This window comes from Perca fluviatilis, chromosome 17 (genome assembly GCF_010015445.1).
Source record: "Perca fluviatilis chromosome 17, GENO_Pfluv_1.0, whole genome shotgun sequence".
Classification (NCBI taxonomy): Eukaryota; Metazoa; Chordata; class Actinopteri; order Perciformes; family Percidae; genus Perca; species Perca fluviatilis.
In genome coordinates, this window is record NC_053128.1 from 22,313,789 (window position 1) to 22,334,955 (window position 21,167).

Below are 21,167 nucleotides of genomic sequence, written 5' to 3' on the forward strand. Positions count from 1 at the left end.
AGCGCTCTCCATGCACACACACGACTGATTGAGACTAAAATACTCCTAGCTTTTACTGAGCAAATACCAACTTATCGATGATTCCACACAACACTAATCCAAACCTATGGATTTGCAAATTGGGAGCTGTATAGCGGAATGAGCCTAATAAGATGAAGGGAAGCAGGGAGGTAGAGAGACAGCTGTTTGTTTGAGCGATGGTACCATCGAGTGCTGGGGATTTCTCCCCGAGGAGACGTTGCCCAGATATACTCTTCGCTTCATGTCACCCTGAAGAGCCCGGAAAGCACTCAGGTAGTGGAGAGTCAATGTGAGACTCAACAACCTTTTTTATTTTTTTTTGCCCAGAAACAAAGACAGGCACACATGGCTGCACACTTATCGGCACACAGACACAAATCCAAATGGTGAGGATGACACACACTTATACACCACATACACACATATTCCAACTACAGCTGACTGCGTGAGTGTGTACTACAAGTACAGCCCTCCCACCCCCCCTTGCTGAAGGACATGGCAGGGTTATCCACATGGCTCCATGTAATTCTATGGCTCTATGGTCGATCGCTACATTAGCTCTCCAAGGTTCCGAATGATAGCGAGACAGACAGACAGAGAGAGAGAGAGAGAGAGAGAGAGAGAGAGAGAGAGAGAGAGAGAGAGAGAGAGAGAGAGAGAGAGCGCACATGGACTTGTGGCCCCGCACCATCCCTTTTCCACATCGGCTAGTGAGACAAATGCCTTGCAGCCAGCCGCCAAGTATAGAACATGAAACACATGATGAAACATGCAATTAGGAGCTTCGGTGCTGGTGAGGAGCGGAGTGGGGAGACCGCTGGTTACATATTTCCTCACTGATTGATGGAGATCTGGGAAGGGCGGGGGTTAGCGAACCAGCCAGAAGTGTTGGGTGTGTTGGTTAACGAGTCACGGTGTTAGATTTATTCCCCCAGTCCCTCCCCCAATCTTATGTGCCCATGACAAAGCGTCCCCTAGTCCCCCATCCTATCTCCTTGAAATGCCATTACATGTTCACGTGTAGCAGGCCAGTGGAGATGGAATGAATATGGGCATTCGTGTTAATGAGAATCGGGCTTTAGCCTTCTGTCTCATGTCCTAACTATTTACATCTTTACCTTGCCCCAGTCCATATCCCACACCTCTCACTCTCTCTAACCTGTCCAGACAAACTCATTCCCTTTCTCTCACATCCACAGCACCAGATCAACCATACCTCTCGCAGCCCTTAACACATTACATCCTCGTCACATGCACCTTGATGTCCAATATGTCCCACTTTTTTCTGCAGCCAGTCTCCTATTTTGTTGTTTTTTTGTCTCCAGGCTTGCCCATTCCCTCTGTTCCCCTACTGTGTATCTGTGTGTGTGTGTGTGTGTGTGTGTGTGTGTGTGTGTGTGTGTGTGTGTGTGTGTGTGTGTGAGAGAGAGAGAGAGAGAGAGAGAGACTTACCTTCAGTCTGTCTGTGGGCAGGGCCTGGGCTCCTTTCATGATGACTTCCTGAACCCTCTCAACAGACAGGTCACTTCCTGCCTGCTCCAGACGCTGACTAAAGAAGCCGATCACCTAAAAAGGTCCCACAAGAGGAAACAGCCAATCACAATACAGAACTGAAATTTGCCAAAAATACATTTGGTCTAATAGAGATGATTTGTAATGCATACAATTCAACATTGAAGGAAATAAGCTTATTCTCTTTCTTGCCGAGAGTTTGATGAGAAGATCCATATCACTGTCAGTTAAATAACGAAAGTTGACTTCAATTTTGCTCAATTTAAGTATAATGTTTGTTTTGTATGTTTTTATCTATGGATAATAAAAATGATTACATTTTAATTATGCTTTTTGTATCAAATTAACAGTTATCTTATATTTACCATTACAGGTTATTGTTCGACTGTAAAATACTCAAACTTATCTTCATCACAGAACGTTTGGTCATGTTCCGTGTTTATGCAAGAAAACTAAGATCCAGTATCGCTCAGACTCTAGTCTATATCTTTCACCATTAAATCCTGTCTTAACACACAGGATCTCATGTCATCTTGATCTCATTGAAGTTTAATATCAACTCTCAGTTCTGTCGTGAAGCTGTTTGACTCTTGTAATCCAGCTGTTTGGAGCTGTCACATTGATGTTGCAGCAGCCACACCCTATATGATGACACTGGGTGCAATGTGGAGATCTAAATTAGAGCAAAGTGGCATCATGCTACATGTAGAGGGCTTTGTTCTGTAAACAGTAACGCTGGTGAATGTTCCAACACGTTATGTTATGAAAAACAAGCTCTTTGAGACTACATTTTGCCATCAACAGCCAACAAGACTTATCCATGGGTTGTCATGTTTCCTAGCAACAGTAGGTTGCTCCGGAAATGCGTCTTTACTATGCAGAGACACAGAGCTACATGTAGCATTATTTACACGGCTATTATAAAGACAAAAAAGTGGATACAAGTTGATGAAATGGCTATAAAACTGCATGAATTCTGTTTTCTAGAGAGTGAAAAAACCTCTAAGCCAAATTCAAAATGCTAAAAAAAAAATAGGCTCGGCTAATGTGCCTGTAGGCTACATACTCAATACACACAGTATTTCAGATTACAAATTCACAATAGGGTTTGACCATGTTTCATCTCACTTAAAATGAACACTTCACTGGAGCTCAAATTATCTGATGCCTTCTGGGTTTAAGCCCAAACAAGAGATCAAGGAAACTGTATTCTGCGTTTCCACTGCTATGCTGGCTTCTTCCCTGGAGAAATGTTTGATATTTGATCTTAAAAAAAAACTTGAGGTATTAACGATTCTTTTTAATGTTCTTTTTTGTCAAACCAACAATGAAAAACGCATCTACAGGCAATGTTTTCTCTGCTCACGCTCTGTGGTTGCTTTAGAGAATTCAAACACACCAGAGCCTACATGAGTACTGTGTGTGTGTGTGTGTGTGTGTGTGTGTGTGTGTGTGTGTGTGTGTGTGTGTGTGTGTGTGTGTGTGTGTGTGTGTGCGTCTAATACTAATCTCTTCATTAACTCTGAAGGCCTCCCATATGGGGTTAATTTAGAGGAGCAAAAAAGCAGCCCCTCATCCTGAATCTCATGCTCACACACATGGATTTGCACGCACAAGGAAGGCTTCGGAGAATAGCCTTAGGGAGAACGACTTAAAGTGACTATATGTAACTTTTTTATGTTTCTGAAGCTCTATCATTTTTCATACAACAGTCTTAAATGACCTGTAACAGCAAACGAGACTAACAGTGAAAAGAACGCCATTTTTATATAGCTTTATAGCCTCTGCCTGGGTTTGATTTTCCCGCGCAGTCACAGAATGATTTGCGGCAGGTAGACGGCGCTACAATAACACATTTGGAAGGGTCACAGATTTCTTTGTTACACCGAAAAAGCCTGTGTTAGTATCCTAACTAGCTAGCCTACTAGCCTTTTGAGCCAGGTAGAAGAGAGCAGGAGATATCTTTGTATAGGCCTAATTGTATTTTATTTATTGTTTAAGAAGTTATCTGCTGTAGTTGTGGCTGATACTGGGGCAGGACCATCACAGAAAATAAGTAAATTAAACAAAGAACAACTAAAAGCTAAAAGTGAAAGTGAAAGACAATGGCGATAACGTGAGTCAACTTCGGGAGGGCTTTCAACAGATGGAGACAATTATGGGATTGTAAATTATTCAAAACCCACCCAAACAAGTCTATTTCATTCATAAAATAACTTTAGAATGTGCAATGCGGTTGTACATTAGTAACCGACATATAAGTACGTCCCCATTCCATTTAGCGTGGAGGTTTCCCCTTTACTCCGTGACAAGGGAATTTTCTGTTCCCCCCCCCCCCGTTACTTACTTAAGTCTGTGGGTTTCATGAAATGCGCTATATGATTCCAAGTTATTATTACGTTGGTTGCTACAACAACTTCTTATTGCTTTGGCTCGTGACACAGTGACAGTGATACCCGGTTTTATCTCACGTAGCCTGACGTGCTCCTCTTGAAAAATGTAACTACATGTCGCGGCGACGCACGTCACTCGCCGTGGTTTGGTAGCACTGCATTTCCCTTGACTCATTTCCTGCTTTACGCGTGCGGTGTATTCCAGCTGTGAGTTACCGTATGCAACACTTGAAATGCAAAAATGCATCTGTAACTAATTCTCTTATTGTAAATGAATGATTCTCTGTCTGAGCAAAACATTTACCGCAACTGTATCACCTCCCCGTCACGCTAACAGCAATACATTGGCAATAGAGCACCGTAAAGAAAAGACCTTTACGACAGCAGGTGTGGTAAAAACACTACCGCTAGAAATCAACACAAACTGAAAGTTACATATAGCCACTTTAACTGAGGGATCGTAAATAGCATGCTTACCTCATACTTATGGATAGCAGCAAAGCCCAAGGCTATGTATGCCCCATCCCTCACACATACATACATACATACATACATATACTCAAACACACCAAAGCTTCCTTTCCTCCTCTATATGCCAAATACAGCTTTGAATAATAGCTTTCTCTCACATAGTTTCTTCCTTCCCCAACATTCAATGAATATTTGACACACAGACTCACGACACAAGGGGTATGATTAATTCATCAATTCTACTTAAGCTCACAGGGCTCAGTGTGCCATACAGTCCAACTGCACACACCGTGTTAACGATGCACTTCGCATGTGTTCCAGCACTGCCTGACTATTTTGCAGACTGAGAGGACATTCAGGGGAAGTCTGTATAACCTTGATCTATGGAATAATTACCACAAATCAGCCACGAGGTAAAGCGATCGCAGGCTCAAGCTTCAGTTAATTCATTTCTTATATTTGAGTGACTATGAGGGAAAAAAACCTTCAACTGACCGTGTCCAAGTTCTGCATGATGTCCTGGAAGGATGGGTGCGTCCTGAACTGCTCAAAGAGCTCCCTCTTGTAGAGCAGTGCGTACACTAGGTTGGGGTTGTGGTGTAGAGAGTTGCTCAAGCAGGAGTTGATGATTTCCAGCATCATGCGGATCACCTCCTCAATCACATTCAGGTCCTGGGCCTGGGGGAGAGGGAGGATGTAGTAATAATAATAATAATTCATTACATTTATAGCGCTATATCATAGACACTCAAAGCACTTCAGGGGGAGGACTACTCTCCAACACCACCACTGTAAAGGTAAATTGGTTTCCCACTACACTGGTTTCACATAAAATGGTGGGTTTAAATGATTGCTTCTGATAGATTGATCAGCAGAAGGGAACAGAGAGATGGAAGAAATGGCAGAAGGAGGGAGAGAAGGATGAAAGTTGACAGCCATGGTCTTAGTGAGAGACAGATAGGTGACCTTGCGAGCCACAGATCAGTTCATGTCACAGTAGGTTTCCTCTTGGGGCCAAGACAATGGTCGGTAAGTGACAGGTGACAGTAATGGAATAGAAGGACGTGGGAACGAAAGAGAGAAAGACGAAGGGGGTTGAGTGGCTGACATGATTTATTTACAAAATTCTTCACACAATGCAGGCTTGTCACAAATACAAAGCAATTGCATTCAGAAATCAAGCAGAGAAAATAACACATCACAAAGCTGTAAAAGGCAGGAACCTTTAACTACAGCACACTCATATATACAAGAGCTCAAGCTCAAATCTTAAAGGTACGTTAAAGGAATAGTTTGATGTTTTGGGATACCACTCTCGTGTATGTATGGTAAATATGAAGCTACCATCAGTGGCCGATTAGCTTAGCTTAGCACAAAGACCGGAAACGGGACAACAGCTAGCCTGGCCTACCATCCCATCTAGTCACGAAGGGCACGTTCAGGTTCAGACCAATGAGAGTGATCTGGCGATTCGCTGCAGGGTTGTGCAGCGGTGGGAGTGTCACTTAAATGGCCCATATGTGTGATGTCCTGTTGTTGTATTTAATCCCCCGATGTAGCACAAGTAGACTATGTTTCACAATTATGGTTTTCCGTCAGATCGTTTATAGATCTCGACATTTCCGACTGCACTTAAAGGCAGCTTCATTTCACAGAGAAAGAGAGAAAAAAAAAAGATTGAGGGACTGTGCTTCGTGCTGGAGCTTGTTACACAAACTCCTGGGCAGTTAAGTGCTTGTGTTTCGTTTTTAATGTTTTAAAACTTTGTTCTTGCAGCGATGGAGGCAGTGATGTTTCCTGTTTACTGTAAAGGACTCTCAACCCGCCTCAAAACGGACTGACAAGTCTGATCGCCGGTTACATGATTGGCCACCGCAGCGTGACGTCTGGTTGCGTTTCTCCAAAAGCTGAATCGGTCTAAACTTTTCGCCGCAGACCGTGTGATTTTTCTGGCTCCCCACTGCCGCGGACTAAACGCTGGAAAGAAAAGAAAATATCAATGGATTTTTTGGCGGACTGTCTGAGGGCCGCCACATTGTGTGTGAATGCATGCTAAGTCACTGAGGGCCTCATGTACTAACGCTTTTGTGCCCACTTCAGGCGTATTTGTTTCGCAACGTGAGCGTAAAAATGGCGAGGTATGTACAAACATGCCGCACTGAGGTAAAAGCACACTTTGGGATTGTGCGCTTGTCTGTCCTGTTGGTGCTATGAAACCTTTAACCTATGCACCACTTATTGTAGCTATTAAAATAATTAACCTACAGCATGATATCACTACTCTAAGAAGTTTTGGTAGTTCCAAGTAAATCTGTCTTCTCATCAATGTGGAAATCTATGCAGCAAGGTAACATCTAATCAGACCATCTGCTCTACTTGGGGAACCTGCATTTTAAGAACAGAGATTCTATCATGCATTGTTCTTTAGTTACTTTGCTCACAATAATGTGTCTAGACAGACAGACAGACAGACGGACAGACAGACGCCACGGTGACTAGATAATGTCCCACATGGCTTTGTTCATTGTGGCACAGAAGTGGCAAAGAGACTGGGAAAATGAATATTCTTTAAAGAGATAAAACTACGCAGCAATGAATTGGCGAATACAGTTCAAGAGATGATGTATGATGTTCAGTGGTGTTACAACCGCGGGTAGAACTCTGCAAAATCTATCATGTACTGATGTTATTAAAGATAAGATCCCTAGATGATGCAGCCAGTTTCCAAACAAATCTAAAAATACAAAACAATGACTAACATGCTTAATCTCTTAATTTGCAAAATGGACTTTAGGCATGGTGTGCTGTTTTTTATTTGCCAAACCCCCCCCCCCAAAAAAGAGTGTATTACAAGAATTTATAGCAACTGTGGTTGAAAAAGTGTACCATTAGCTGAACCATTCGCCCTGAGGTTTGTAGCTACTCTATAAAACAGTATAGCCTATCTACGTTGGGCAGAACAGAGTGGAAAGACAACAGCTAAGAAGAAGCTGAGACAAAGAATGCAGGAGTCAAGAACATTCAAAGTAGCTTAGCTTAATGCGATGGTGCACTAATGAAATAAGTCCAATGGTAGAAGAACACTGTAACACACACGGCAAAGATTCTCTAACCCTGATCCTGGACCTATATGATTAGCAGGAATAGCATGATGATTTTGTGTAGATGTGATAACGATGTAAAGACCAAATCCCCCCTTTTTACATAAATAAAGGTTTTTTATAAGAATGCTTTAGACTAATTTCTTTAAAGAATTGAGACAAAAATATGTATTGAGCGGGACATTACAGTTAAAAAAATACGTACATTTTTTACATAAAGCTTAATATCGATATATCTGTAATCAGCTAATATTGGCCTACATATCTAATCTATATTGGAAAAATAAGCTCAATAGAAGTACTGTCCGATACTGGCCTTAAAAACTGTCTTACGGATGCACTTTGTCCATTTTAAACCTAAAATACAAAGAAGAACTGTTGGCATACACACTGAGTGCTCTCGTTAGAATCAATAGACCGCCATGTTTGTATTGATCATAAACAGGTTTCACAGAAGACATTTTGACTTGTAAGTAAGTAAGTAAGTAAGTAAGTAAGTAAACTTTATTTATATAGCACCTTTCACAGACAAAAGTGGTCACAAAGTGCTTTACAGTAAAACAAAAACAGAGCAAAGACAACACATACAAAGCTATATGGCTAATAAAATGCTTGTCTAAAAAGATGAGTCTTCAGGTGTTTTTTAAAGGTTTCCACAGAATCCAAAGCTCTCAAGGCTAAAGGGAGAGAGTTCCAGAGCCCTGGGGCCACCACCGAAAATGCACGATCACCTCTTGTTTTAAAACGTGTTCTAGGAACAATTAAGAGCTCCTGACTAGAAGACCTCAAAGAGCAACCAGGAGTGTGTGCGTGCAGTAGTTCCTGGATGTACGAGGGAGCTTGGCCATGTAAGGCTCTATAGGTAATAGTTAAAATTTTAAAATTCACTCTAAACCAATCGGTAGCCAGTGAAGAGCCTTAAGCACAGGAGTAATGTGCGACCTCCTGCTGGTCTTCGATAAAATTCTTGCTGCTGCATTCTGTACGACTTGCAGTGTGCCCAAGGATGATTTGTTTAAGCAGGTGTATAGTACATTGCAATAATCCAAACGAGAAGAAACAAAAGCATGAACAAGCATCTCCATCTCTCTTTGAGAAACCACAGATCTAATTTTAGCAATGTTCCTGAGATGGAAAAAACAGGAACGAACCAGAGACTTCACATGACTGTTAAAACACATAGATTTATCAAAAATGACACCCAGATAACGCACAGCATTACAGTCCGAAACGGATAGAGTCCCAATGGCCTGCCTAATCCTAGGGGTAATGTTGTCTGGGGCAAAGATCATCACCTCAGTTTTGTCAGAGTTTAATTGCAAGAAATTGTCAGCCATCCATTTGTTAATGGAGGCTAAACAATTGTGCAACAAGGACAGTTTGTCTAGCTTATCGGGGCTAAAAGATAAATATAACTGGATATCATCAGCATAACAATGGTAAGATATACCTTCAAAACTACCAATAATTTTACCAAGAGGAAGCATATAAAGACTAAATAGCAAAGGGCCAAGCACAGAACCTTGAGGCAGACTTGTCATTGTAGGAAAAGCATGTGTTACTAACAACATTAATGATGGCTCTGTTTCTTTCAAGTGTCTTTCTTTTGCCTGCCTGCCTGCCTGCCAATGTTACACTAAAAGTCCACTCACAAGTGGACATGATGTTTAGTTTTTTTTACACAACTATGTAAAACAAATGTATAAAAAATGAACTCTGTCAATTCTAATCCTGCAGTGTGTGGGCATCAATTTACATACACACCACCGCTCTTCAGCTACTAGGAAAAAAAAAGCAGACTGTGTACTATTGACCATGATGTGACAGTAGCTTAGAACGGGACTGTGACATTTAAAAAGGTAGACACTAGAAAAAAGCAAAGCATGACTACACGGCTGCATCATTGTACCAATTGTAGGATTCTGAAAATAAATAAATAACTTAATTAAAAGTGTTACGAACCCTCCCTTTTCTGCCTGCTGTTGGCTTCTTTGTCTTGATTGGCTGAGCTGGCAGTTTGGGAGGGCTCGTTACTTGATTGGTAGACACCTGGGTAGGCCTCAACCAAGACTATTTATACAAGTCATGTTTGATTGTTCTGTCTCTTCATTCTCCTGCTCCTAGGTTCCACATCTCCTGGTTTGGGTTTGGTTTGTTTCTTTTGTTGCAGTTGTCATTTGCTTATCTTTCACTCACACATACACTGCTTACACTGATTCCACATCTGTTTTGATTCTTTTGTTAATAGTAGTTTCTTTATGTTGCAATAAACACTTTATTGGCATTTTAACCTGATTGGTCTCCCCTCTTTTGTCACATGCATTGAGTCTGTTTGTGACAAAAGCTTAACTGACGGGTTCAGCCAGTTGCTTGAATCGCCATCTTTGCTTTACAGGAAGCCTCTCCTTAGAGAGTACTCATCAGCAACTTCCTCTGGGGTTACATCCTGCCTCATTTCAGGCTTGAAATGAGAGAAAAGTGTATTCCCCTACAAGTATTGTAAATTCTGTAAAATACATTAGAATGAGGTGCTGAGTTAGCTGGTTTAATCTTAATGTGTAGATGTATACATCAGTAAAGTCTCTCTCTCTCTCTCTCTCTCTCTCTCTCTCTCTCTCTCTCTCTCTCAATTGTAATAAAGCACATACAGGAAATAGTTTAGCCATGTTACTATGGAAAAAACCAACAACTTTCATTTAAAAGAATATGGGCTTTTATGTTCTCCATTGCAAGACTTATCGTTAAGGATTCATTTTCATCACAAACATAATTGTTCTGATGACGGCGTGTTTTGATCAAGAATTTGTTAATACCAGCAAAGACTAGATTCAAAACCGCAGCTCAGCGAGACTGCTACGACAAGCTGATCGAAAGCTGAGATTCTACCTCCAATCTGGGCTAACGATCTGTAACAGAACTGCATGTAGTATCATTTTATACTCCATCTTCTGTGCCTTGCTTCAGAAACAAGTCTTTAGCTTACAAATGACTTTGCTTGCTGTGGGCCTTTTTTTTGCCACACATAAGTGTATGCACAAGCTCATGCACATGAACAATCACCCCCTGAAAGTAGCCAAGGGAATAAGGATGATTCTTTATAACTGTATTCTGTTGTAAGTTGTCCATGAATCAGGCTTGCCACACAAAGGCATTGATTTCCAAGCTGGTAGACAAAGGTGTGTGGTGGTGTGGAGCTTTAACAGGCAGACCTGAAGAGACAAGTGGACGGCAGGAGAGCTGGCTATAATGAGGATTGATTGTGCGTCTGGAAGCAGAGGTGGCTCTCTGGGCTCGACTCCACTGCCTAGATAGACCTGCTCCACAGTGGCAGGCCATAATTAGACAGAAAGCAGGCACAGATATGGAAGACAACTGAGTGGGAGGAGGAGGAGGCAGAGGAAGGAAGACAGCAACAAAATGAAACCATAGAAGAATGGAGTGTGGGGGGTGCTTGATGGAGATGATGGAGAAAGTGAACCAATGAAGAAGAGACAAAAGGAGCAGAGGAAGGATGGGATGCCTAGTGTGTTTGTTCTCTAGCTCTGTACCCAGCCTAATGAGATTAGCCTGGCAGAAAAAAAAATGCCACACTGGGGAATTCAGGTCACATGAAAATAGGCTAGCTAGACGTCTGCCTGGCCCTGTGTGTATGTTTGTCAAGTGGATGAGATTAAGAGGTCCATGGTCTACTTGAAACCCAGACAGGATTTAAATATATTGGCTCCTCCTCCTCTTACTCTGTTCTCTCGCACTTGTTTTTCCCAAAAATGTATCCGCTCGACAGCCTGAAAACACCTGACGTGTTTATATGACTGCATGAAACCATTACAGCCTTTCCTTTCTTTCTCTCGCTCCCCTACCTCATTTTTCCTTCCCTCCCCTCTTCTTTTCTGCTCCTTCTCCTCCAGTCATGTGCTATTTTCCAGCCTGCTGCATTGTCATTTAGTCACAGCCACTCATGCTGCTATTTAATGTCTTCTCTCCACCCAGGAAAACACAGGCCTCAGACATGAGCTATATCATTAGTCTCAATAATCCTGCCCCATTTTACTTGTTTCACCATTTACACAAACCTTACAGGAAGGCTGTGAATGTGTGAATACGCCTGTATGTATGTATGTGTGTGTGTGTGTGTGTGTGTGTGTGTGTGTGTGTGTGTATGTGCTTTCAACGGTCTGATTCTGCAGTTAATTCTTCAACATGCTGAGCACACGTGTTATGTCTGCAGGTATATATGACCTTTGCTATCTGTATGACAAGGAAAATTATAGAGTTTGCAGATGCAATCAGTGACTGAAAAGAACACTGCTGGGACTACACTGTGTGCGTGGTGCGCTGTGTGTGTGTGTGTGTGTGTGTGTGTGTGTGTGTGTGTGTGTGTGTGTTGTCTAGCCGTCCTATCATACCATTGCATGTTTTTATGCATGTTTGTGTGTGTGGAAAGGGTGTTTAGAGACACAGACATGTAAATCCCTGTAAAGTAGGAGCTGGCATCATTAAACCAATAGCTTAGTGATTCCCTGGCTGGCCCCGCTGCTCACTGCAGGCTGTTGCAGGGCAGACAAACCAGACATATTAAGAAAGAGTACTGACAAAGACAAGGGCATGGAGATAAACACAGATACACAGACTGGCAAAAAGAGAGAGTTAAAAGCCACACCTATAAGACAGAGGTTTTCACGGTTTTAGAATGCAAACCATTAAATCAGAAATAGAAAGAATATTTGCATTTTTTGTTCTTGATTCAATATTATAATGGGCAAAACAAGAGGGAGGGTTTGAATAAGAAAGATAAATGAAGAGAAGGAAAAAAAAACACCACAGACAGACAGACAAGAGAGGGTCAGACTGGCTGAGTAGCGGCAGCCTGTCCAGTCTTTTTTAAATGGGTCACTGTCTGACCTGCGTTATGGTACCACGGCCACGTCATAATCACACCATTTTGTAGAGCATTGCGCCCGGGCCAGCCTCTTATTACTCCATAGCCTCACAAAACATCCTTTGTTGCACACACGCACAGACACACACACACACACACACGCAGACATACTGCCGTCTAGGATGTGTTTAGGAAAGACTTTGTTGGACAATCGCTGCATCACTGTCTGTTTGGAGGGGAAGTCCAGCATATTTGCAGACAGACACCTTATTATCAGTTCAAATAAGCACACTATCTCTCAGAGACTTGGCTAGCAGTAACAGCGGGGGGAGGGCATCACAGCGGTGATGTCGATAATGCGACTGATGATAAAAAAAGATGACGCCAACAGCTGCAACAGCACACTGGAAGATAGGTGGGCAGTGCTAATTGATTTGCTGCTAGCTGTGCTCTGTTTTGCTGTGCCTGTGCCTAGATCACGAAAAGACCAGAGCACAGCAGGGCTGCCCTAATTGCCATTTGGAAGCAGACAATCATTACGACCCCAGAACACCTGCTGCCCGCGGATAAACACAGAAAAAGTCAGAGCGAAAGACGAGAGAAGATAAGAGGCTGACAGATATATAGAGAGACAGGCTAACAAGTGAACTAACCACTAGGTCTAGTATCATCTTCACTAGGCAGGTGAGGAAAGAAATTCAGAAGATAAGAGACTAAAAAGGGGGTCAGTGAGGAAGTCCCCGCAGGATACTGACTTAATGAGAGGAAAACAAGGGGACAGGCTTTTATTGAGATGGAGAGGATAGGATAATGAGCAACATAAAGGGCATCAGTCTAAGAGGTTGCGTAGAATTTGTAAAGTTCCAGCTCATTATAGATTATTTTATTCAGTGTTAACTTTTCTAAAGACCACCAAAGACTTGGCTTCAGTACACCTTGATATTGTACAGGTGAAAATCATGACTTTATTAAACCCCTTTTACTGGCACTTGTTACTAACAACACCTCAGTGAGAGGTCAGACCAACAAAGCTAGAAGTTGACGTAAGCCAAGACCTGTACCTTTGTCACGCCCATGAATGTATTAAGAGAACGGTCATGCCCCAACATTTACATAGGCTACACAACTGACCTGAGATCAGGTAGTCTTCTGAATCTAGGTCGCGCAGATCTCTGCTATTCCATTAAAAAATTCACTTCTGAAACTTTTTTTATGCGAGAAATCAACCATGTAAAGCTCAAATATGGGCCCTTGTACGAAAATGTATGTCTAATTGCAAATTTTGTCCGACTGTGTGTCGGAGTTCAGCGGCCGGTGCTGCCTCGCCACCTGGCCTGCCTTCCTTCACAGACCACGGCCTGCTGTGAGGTAGGGATGGGCGATATAGATGATATGCAATAGAAACGATAAAAAATTGGCCTAAGACAGAGATTTTAATTATATTGCACTATTGCGATAATTCATGTTGATGACGCAATCTACCCGCGAAGTTTAGAGCCACGAGCTGCAACGCGTCATCGTCATCTTGAGTAAACATGACTAAAAGCGAAACAAGGAGCTGGTGAAAAAGACCGGTGCAACATCCATTATTTGGACTTGGGTTTGGATTTAAGCCGCTACAACGGAGCTGTGCTCGAGCCGTACCACGGAGCCTTTCACCAGCCTGACCATTCACTATATAACGGACGATTGGAATCTTGGCAGCCGGTGTTTGCAGACGTACTTCCCCGCTGAACATACAACCGTGTGTGCGTGTGTGTGCAGCGGCGGAGTGGGACCAAAAAAAGTTACCGGGACATTTGCGGCCCCTGCCGTACGGGTTGAGCAGAGGCTGCACATTTTGACCAGCAGGCAGCGGCGACAACAACTTGCAATGTATAACTATTATCAGACCGGCCCACCGGGAAAAGTCCCCACTCTTCTGTGTGTGTCTCTGTGTGTGTGTGTGTGTGTGCCCGCGCGCTAAAATGCGTTACATATAAGGCTGCAGGTAAGAAACTTTGTTTGAAATATGTTTTTATTTAAAGTATCTGTGCATCTTTGCCTAATACTGAAAGTATTTTCAGTACAGTGTGTGTTCCTTAACTAAACAGACACCAGTTTTTTCCTGTTCTCTGCATCTCTGGTGGCATTTAAGAACCAAGGACTTAAACTAAGTGTAGTGCCTTTTAGAATGGTTTGCACTAAAGAGAAGACACCCAATACTTTAAGCTTTTTCTTTGTCAAAGTCTCTGAAACTAGTGTACTTGAATTTTATTCATCTGCAACATTATGTTGTATAATTACAGTTTAGAACAATAAATGTTCTCAAAACTACATACTACGTTTCTTTCTCTTAAAAAAAAAAAATACATTTAGCAGTTTGGTTTTCCTTAGGGTCTATGGAACCTGGTCTGAAATGGTTCCATTATAATTTATATATCGTGATATATATCGTTATCGCAAGAGGCTGCAATGTATATCGCAATATGGATTTTAGGCCATATCGCCCATCCCTACTGTGGGGTAGATTGAGCTCCGTCACGGCTGGCAGCCCACGGCACTCCATACCCGCACAAAGTCACCGTTTTTTTGGGTGAATGGACTACTAAACGCCACTGCCTGGACAGAGCTCCAGGGCCTGCAGCTCCCCTCCGGTGTATGTGAGTGAAAGCGCGGTCAGCGAGCTTGTTACGCCAGCAATCTCTTACCACAGGTTCCAGTTAATCTTATAATGTGTGTAATTATAATGTGTTGAGTTATTTAAACAAAGATCGGTGAAATAAACGCCTCTTGTCCGCGAGTCTCATTGATAAAGCCAGCGGCTGGATGGAGCTCTATCAATGAGAGCTAGCTAGCCTCCTCTTAGAATTCCTCTGAAATTCACAAACATTTATAAAATTGAAATCGGACACCATTGTTAACTTTATAAGACCTTAAGGTAGAGGTTATATAAGTGGCGTGACCAAATTCAGACTGTAAATATACTCTAATTACGCCGAAAATTAAGCTAACTAGCCGCAATCTGTACACATAGGATTGAAGGGACAGTCGCAGCTAACGAAGCCTAGCTAGTGTTCACAAAAAATCATTAAATTGAAATCTGACACCATTGTTAGCTTTTTAAGACCTTGGGATAGCTGTGATATAAGTGCTGTGACGAAATTCAAACTGTAAATATAGCTACTATAGTTATGCCGAAAGTGTAGCTAGCAAGCAGCGATCTTTTCCCATTGTATTGAATGGGACATATAGCGAGCTAGCTGCTCCTCCTAACAAAACGCCTGATGTTCATAAAAATGCCTTACATTGAAAACGGACACAACATTAGCTTTGTAAGACCTTGGGATAGCTGTGTTATAAGTGCTGTGATGAAATTCAAACCGTAAATATATTATAGTTATGCCGGCAGCCGGCCGCGGAGCCCCAGTAGTGCAGTAATCCACAAAGGGTGACTTTGCGCTGGGTATGGAGCCCAGCAGGCTGCCGCTTTCTCGTCAGACTGTGTGGAGCTCCTAAAGTCCGACACGTCTTACCAAATTTGCAATTAGCCATCAATTTTCGTGAAACGGCCCATATTTGAGCTTTATATAGTTGATTTCTCGCATAAAAAAGTCTCAGAAGTGAATTTGGTAAAGAAACATTGCAGTGTCTGGAATATGAGATTCTGGGGGCCAAAACCATAGACAGTATATAAGGCCAAAACACAGGGATGCATAACAGCCAATAAAATATCAACCAGGCCATTTTCAGCCCAAACAATGTTACATACCCCATTACCATAAGGAACAGTGTGAAATACCCTATATAATCATTCTATCACCCCTTTAAGCCCTACGTTAGTTAGAGCTGCGTTCCTCTCATATGATTGGTAGGTGAAATCAATTGACTCGAAAATAATAAACCGCATGTAAATTCCCAAATTCTTTTTTTCCTCATGGCTGCACGCCAGAGATCCAGCATGGTGCTGGAATACTTTAAGCCCTGGGGATGTGTTGATTGGTTATCGATGAGAGGATGAAATATCAGGAAGTCAGGAAGTCCAGTTTGATCCCTGAGTTTAAAGGCCTATAGCTCCATTTCCACCTGGTAATAAAATCCGATCTAAGTGATCCGATCACAAGTGGACAGCTCTAGGGATGTGTGTTCTACATCAAAAGACTATAAGAAATGTGACAGCATAATTGACACTTCAATTAATCAGTTCCTACTTTCAGATAAACCATATATGAAGGGACACACGGATATCTGCCCTTGCGCAAAATGTTTCAGAGTCTCCATCAGCACCGTGGAATTAGGCTGCATTTCCACCTGGTATTAAAATCCGATCGGAGTTATCCAATAAGAAGTGGACAGCTCCAAGTACGCGTGTTACCACCTGGCAGCAGAATGTGTTTTCAAATGGTCTTGAGTAACCACTTGTGATCGGACTATTTGCAAATAAAGACGTACATTATTTCCGTTTGCACATACCAGGAGGCCGGTTGTGTGCGTGTATACATTTCTGCCTACAGTCTGTTAGGAAGGAGACGTTTATAAAAAAAAAAAAAAAAAAAAAAAAAAAATATTTTATGTTTATATGTTCGCTTATAGGCGTTGTGTTAAGTTACTGCTGATAAAGACTCAGCATTTCCTGATTTTGCTGCTTCATAATAATAGCTTTTAAATAACGGGGGACTTTTAATTGTGACATGAGAAATACTTTGAATGAGGACATAGATTGATTTTAATACCAGGTGGAAATAGGATTTTAGAGAAAAGTGGACATGGAAGAAAGTCTGGGCAAGGCATATTTTACAATCTCAGAGAACGATGGGTAGAAGTTGAAAATACATGAGACTCCCTTTGTGATTGAGCCATGTGGAGGCCACGCTGAACATCATACATCCTTCAAAATATGCGATCAGAATGGACAAAAAAGTATGGAAAAGGAGACTGGAAGTGAGACAAACTTCCAGCAAAAGGCAACACTTTACTTTAAGTCCCTCTATTTAGCATTTATAAGCAGTATATATAATTTAAATGGTTTAAAACTCACTAAAATGTGTGTATTAATGCATTTGTCAACAACTATCACTCCTATGGGCATCAATAGAACTTTTCAATCGAATTCCATTGCTAGGCAACAGCCTGGCCCCCTGTTAACTTCCTGTCAGTTGATGTCATTCACATACACTGCAACAGGAAATCAACTTGAGGCCATTTAAAATGTTTATGTTTACATCTGTGAAAAGGTCACTGTTGTGTAAACATATGACAATAAAGATTCTTATCTTATGAATAACAATTTGGCAAAACACAATTGTTGTAGTAATAATATAAAACATGTCTTCATGGGCAAAGTTATAATTTTTTACAAATACTGTACATAAAATAAGCATGTAAAATGTCCTTAAAGCAGCTTATAACTACATTATAGTACGTATTTATTAAATGTTTATGCACTGCTTGAAAATCCTAAATTGAGGGAATTACAGTTAGGATACATGGGTATATATTTCAATACTTTTTCAACACTGGTGTGAGAGCAATCTTGTCCCATGTACAAGTGACTATAGCCCGACCATTACAACAAAAAAACAAAACAGATATTGGACCTTGAAGTCTGCATTAATATTAATTATATAACATAAATGAGTACGAGTATGTTTGAGTCATCGACTGACAATGTAAAACACACTCAAGGCAATGAAAAATTGTAACAAAGTAAAGAAAAAAATGGTTGGTTGGTTGGTTGAAATGATCTGTTCACCTACATATACTTCAGAGACTGTACATGAATAGACTTTAAAAACATTTCTAGCCATCTATGAGCTATTGTAGCATTAATGGAAAAACTGTGGATTTTGCTAAACAATTTTCTAGCCTAATACAAAAATGGCAATTTCCTGGAAGGCCTGATAATAAACAGAAGGCATAATGTTTATTATCTGTTGATATATCCTTGGGCTCTGCTTCTTCCCTAAACAAAAGGAATGGTGCTACAAAGCTAATGCATGTGTCTCTCTGGCTATTAAAAAGAGATCACAGATTGTGACTCAACCAGCACACATACTGTAAACACAGACAGGGTGGTCCAACATGCTTCTGGCTCTCTCTCTCTCTGTGTGTGTGTGTGTGTGTGTGTGTGTGTGTGTGTGTGTGTGTGTGTGTGTGTGTGTGTCTTCCCAGTAATGTGCAACAGTAAACAGATGAAGAGGCACAGAAGTAATATTACTACTACCACTGGCTGGGAGCATAAACAGTGACACACAACCCAATGCAATGCAACACAGTGCATACTTTCTTGTTTTATGTTTGTTTGTGTGTGTGCACGAGCACATACTGCATGTCACTGCACTTATCCCAAAGGGCAATCAGAGGTGCAGAGGCTGCAGAGCACAGCATTGGGGCCCCGAGAGAGCTGCCCTGCTTGGACTGGGAGCCTCTGGCTGTCCCTTGGGGGCTCAAGGGGCCCTTACCCTTCACTCTTTCTTCCCTGACACTAACCAGACACAGCAGCACAAACACATACAAGGATGAGGGGGGGGGGGGTGCTCTGTGAATGTACATATGAGAGACCAAGAGGCAGACATAAAGAGGGAGGGAAATGGAGGGGGAGAAAGAGAAAACAGAGGGAGACATTAACACATAAGCAGAATGAGCCCAGCTTTAACCCACAGCTTAGAGCATTTGACGTTGTTTTTTCATATCCTCCTCCCTCGTAAAAGAGAGCAATTACATGTCCAGGACAATCTCACATTAAACAAACATTAGTTCTCTCTCCAGACCGAGACTCAGCCAAATTACATTGTTTCCAGATGCCCATCACAAGCCCACCCTCTCTTCAAACCCTCCTCATCTCCTCCTGCTTGTTTCTCCCATTTCTATCGTTCTTCTTTTCTCCTCATGTTCCGCTCCTCTTGATCTCTCTCTATAGCTCCCTAAACGTCCCATGTTAAAATGAGAGTTTGTGAATAACACCAGAGAAGGCTGCTTTCAGTTACACAGCCACATCCTTCACTTCTACTGGAGGAGAACAGGAGGGCCACAGATCGAGAAAACAAAGGAGTCAACATGACCTCTTTTAGATGTCACTTCTCCAAAGCTGAACCTGAGAACCTTAGCCAGTGTGTGAGGTTATTATAACTGGCTTGATAAGAAAGGCTATGCAAAAGTTTTTATGTAAATGTCAGTTTAAGTTTCAGACCGATGATGACGGAGGGTAGAAATAAATGGCTGGTCAGCTTGGTTTAGCTTGTAGATAACATTTTAAAAACATTAACTTCACTTGTGTGGAATAAATTTCCTTTCCTATTTGTCATTGTGTAAAACATTTAACCAGTGGTTTATTTATTTATTTTTTTATCTATGACCTCATTCCTCCATTTCCATGAAAGAATGAGCCAGGTATTTGCTTAAAATTTAGTCTATATGCAAAGACAATTTAAGTCCTCATTGTCACACACACAGCGGAATAGAATAGACAAAAACAAATAATCCCATGTAAAATTCATTGCAGCATAATGGTTAGCAAGCAGAAAAAAGATAATCTGTCACTATTTGTGTAATCAATTAATAGTTATTCATTTTTTAAATAAGTAAAAATGCAAAAATTCTCTAGTTCCAGCTTCACAATCGCAAGGATTTGCTGCTTTGCTTCGTTTTATGTAAACTGAATAAAAGTTTGTGGAGGGTTGCTTGGACAAAACGAGCTGGGCTCTGGACATTTTACAGACCCAATATATAATCAAATAATTAAAAAAATGCAGATTAATGGTTGATGAAAATGAACTGTTAGTAGCATCCCTACTGATCAAATCTACATTTGAAACCCTATACCTATGCCACACTTCAATTCAAATAAAAATTAAACAAGCAACTCTGTGAGGCAGTACTTAGGGACAGTAGTGCATTGAGCCAAATGACAACTTAACATCCTAACATGCTCGCAAGGACAATGCTAACATGTTAACCAGGTTCACCATCTTAGTTTAGCATGTTAGCATACTAACATTTGCTAAAACAAAGTACAACTGAGGCTGATAAGAATGTCAGTTTTGCAGGTATTTGGTCATAAACGACAAATTTAAATATTTACCACATACAGTATTACAATTCATCCCGACGTCCCCAGCCTTCTGAACAGGGACCTTACAAGGCTTTGCCAAACACTCAGAATCACCACTGACTAAGACCAAGATGTTTACAACCAAATCTGTGTGAAAAGCTGACTCTGCTGTCCAAGACACAATTAAGATGAATTTATATCTCAAAGTAGGTGTTATGTGTGCACATGCTCAGAAGGCAAACAATAAAATATGCTCCTTTTAATCAAGAGATGTCAGTAAAGCTAAAAGTTGACTTCTAGCTGTGAACAGTAAGTCACGGGAACCCTTGTAGACATGGGAACCAATGTCATATTGAGTTAGTATAGTCTAAGCTCAAGGACAAACCGCTGTTGATCAGTTATGCCTTAATAGCCTATGACCCAGACTGGATGTCAAACACTTTTCTAGGGAAAAAACCCTCGTTGTAAAATTCCCATGATATAATCCTACTGGAAATGTGTCTTGTGCCCTTGAGCAACACACTGGAACTATACCAAAAGCAGGAGCGCTGTTGTGTAGTCCACCTTACACAATGACCCCTCATCGTGTGTGGGTGTATTTCTCTTATTATTGTTGTCACTATTATTATATTCACTCCGAGTGCACTCTCCTATGTAAACAGCTGGCTGGACTGATATGTTCAACAGAGAAGATATAATCAAGGCAAAGTAATCTCTCTTTAGGTTTTTCTTTTCCACCTTCAGTCATATACAGTGGGTGT

At 41.4% G+C, this 21,167-nt stretch overlaps 1 protein-coding gene across 2 annotated transcripts in view; it reads right to left on the minus strand.

Moving 5' to 3' along the window:
• Positions 1-21,167, minus strand: part of dym (dymeclin) — a 61,921-nt gene that overhangs the window by 11,156 nt on the left and 29,598 nt on the right. For both annotated transcript variants that reach the window (XM_039779262.1, XM_039779260.1), the window contains exons 15-16: positions 4,893-5,075; positions 1,474-1,587 (exon numbers count right to left, since the gene is read on the minus strand). In XM_039779262.1, the coding sequence (XP_039635196.1) occupies positions 1,474-1,587; positions 4,893-5,075 (297 nt within the window). The remainder of the gene's footprint in view (positions 1-1,473; positions 1,588-4,892; positions 5,076-21,167) is intronic.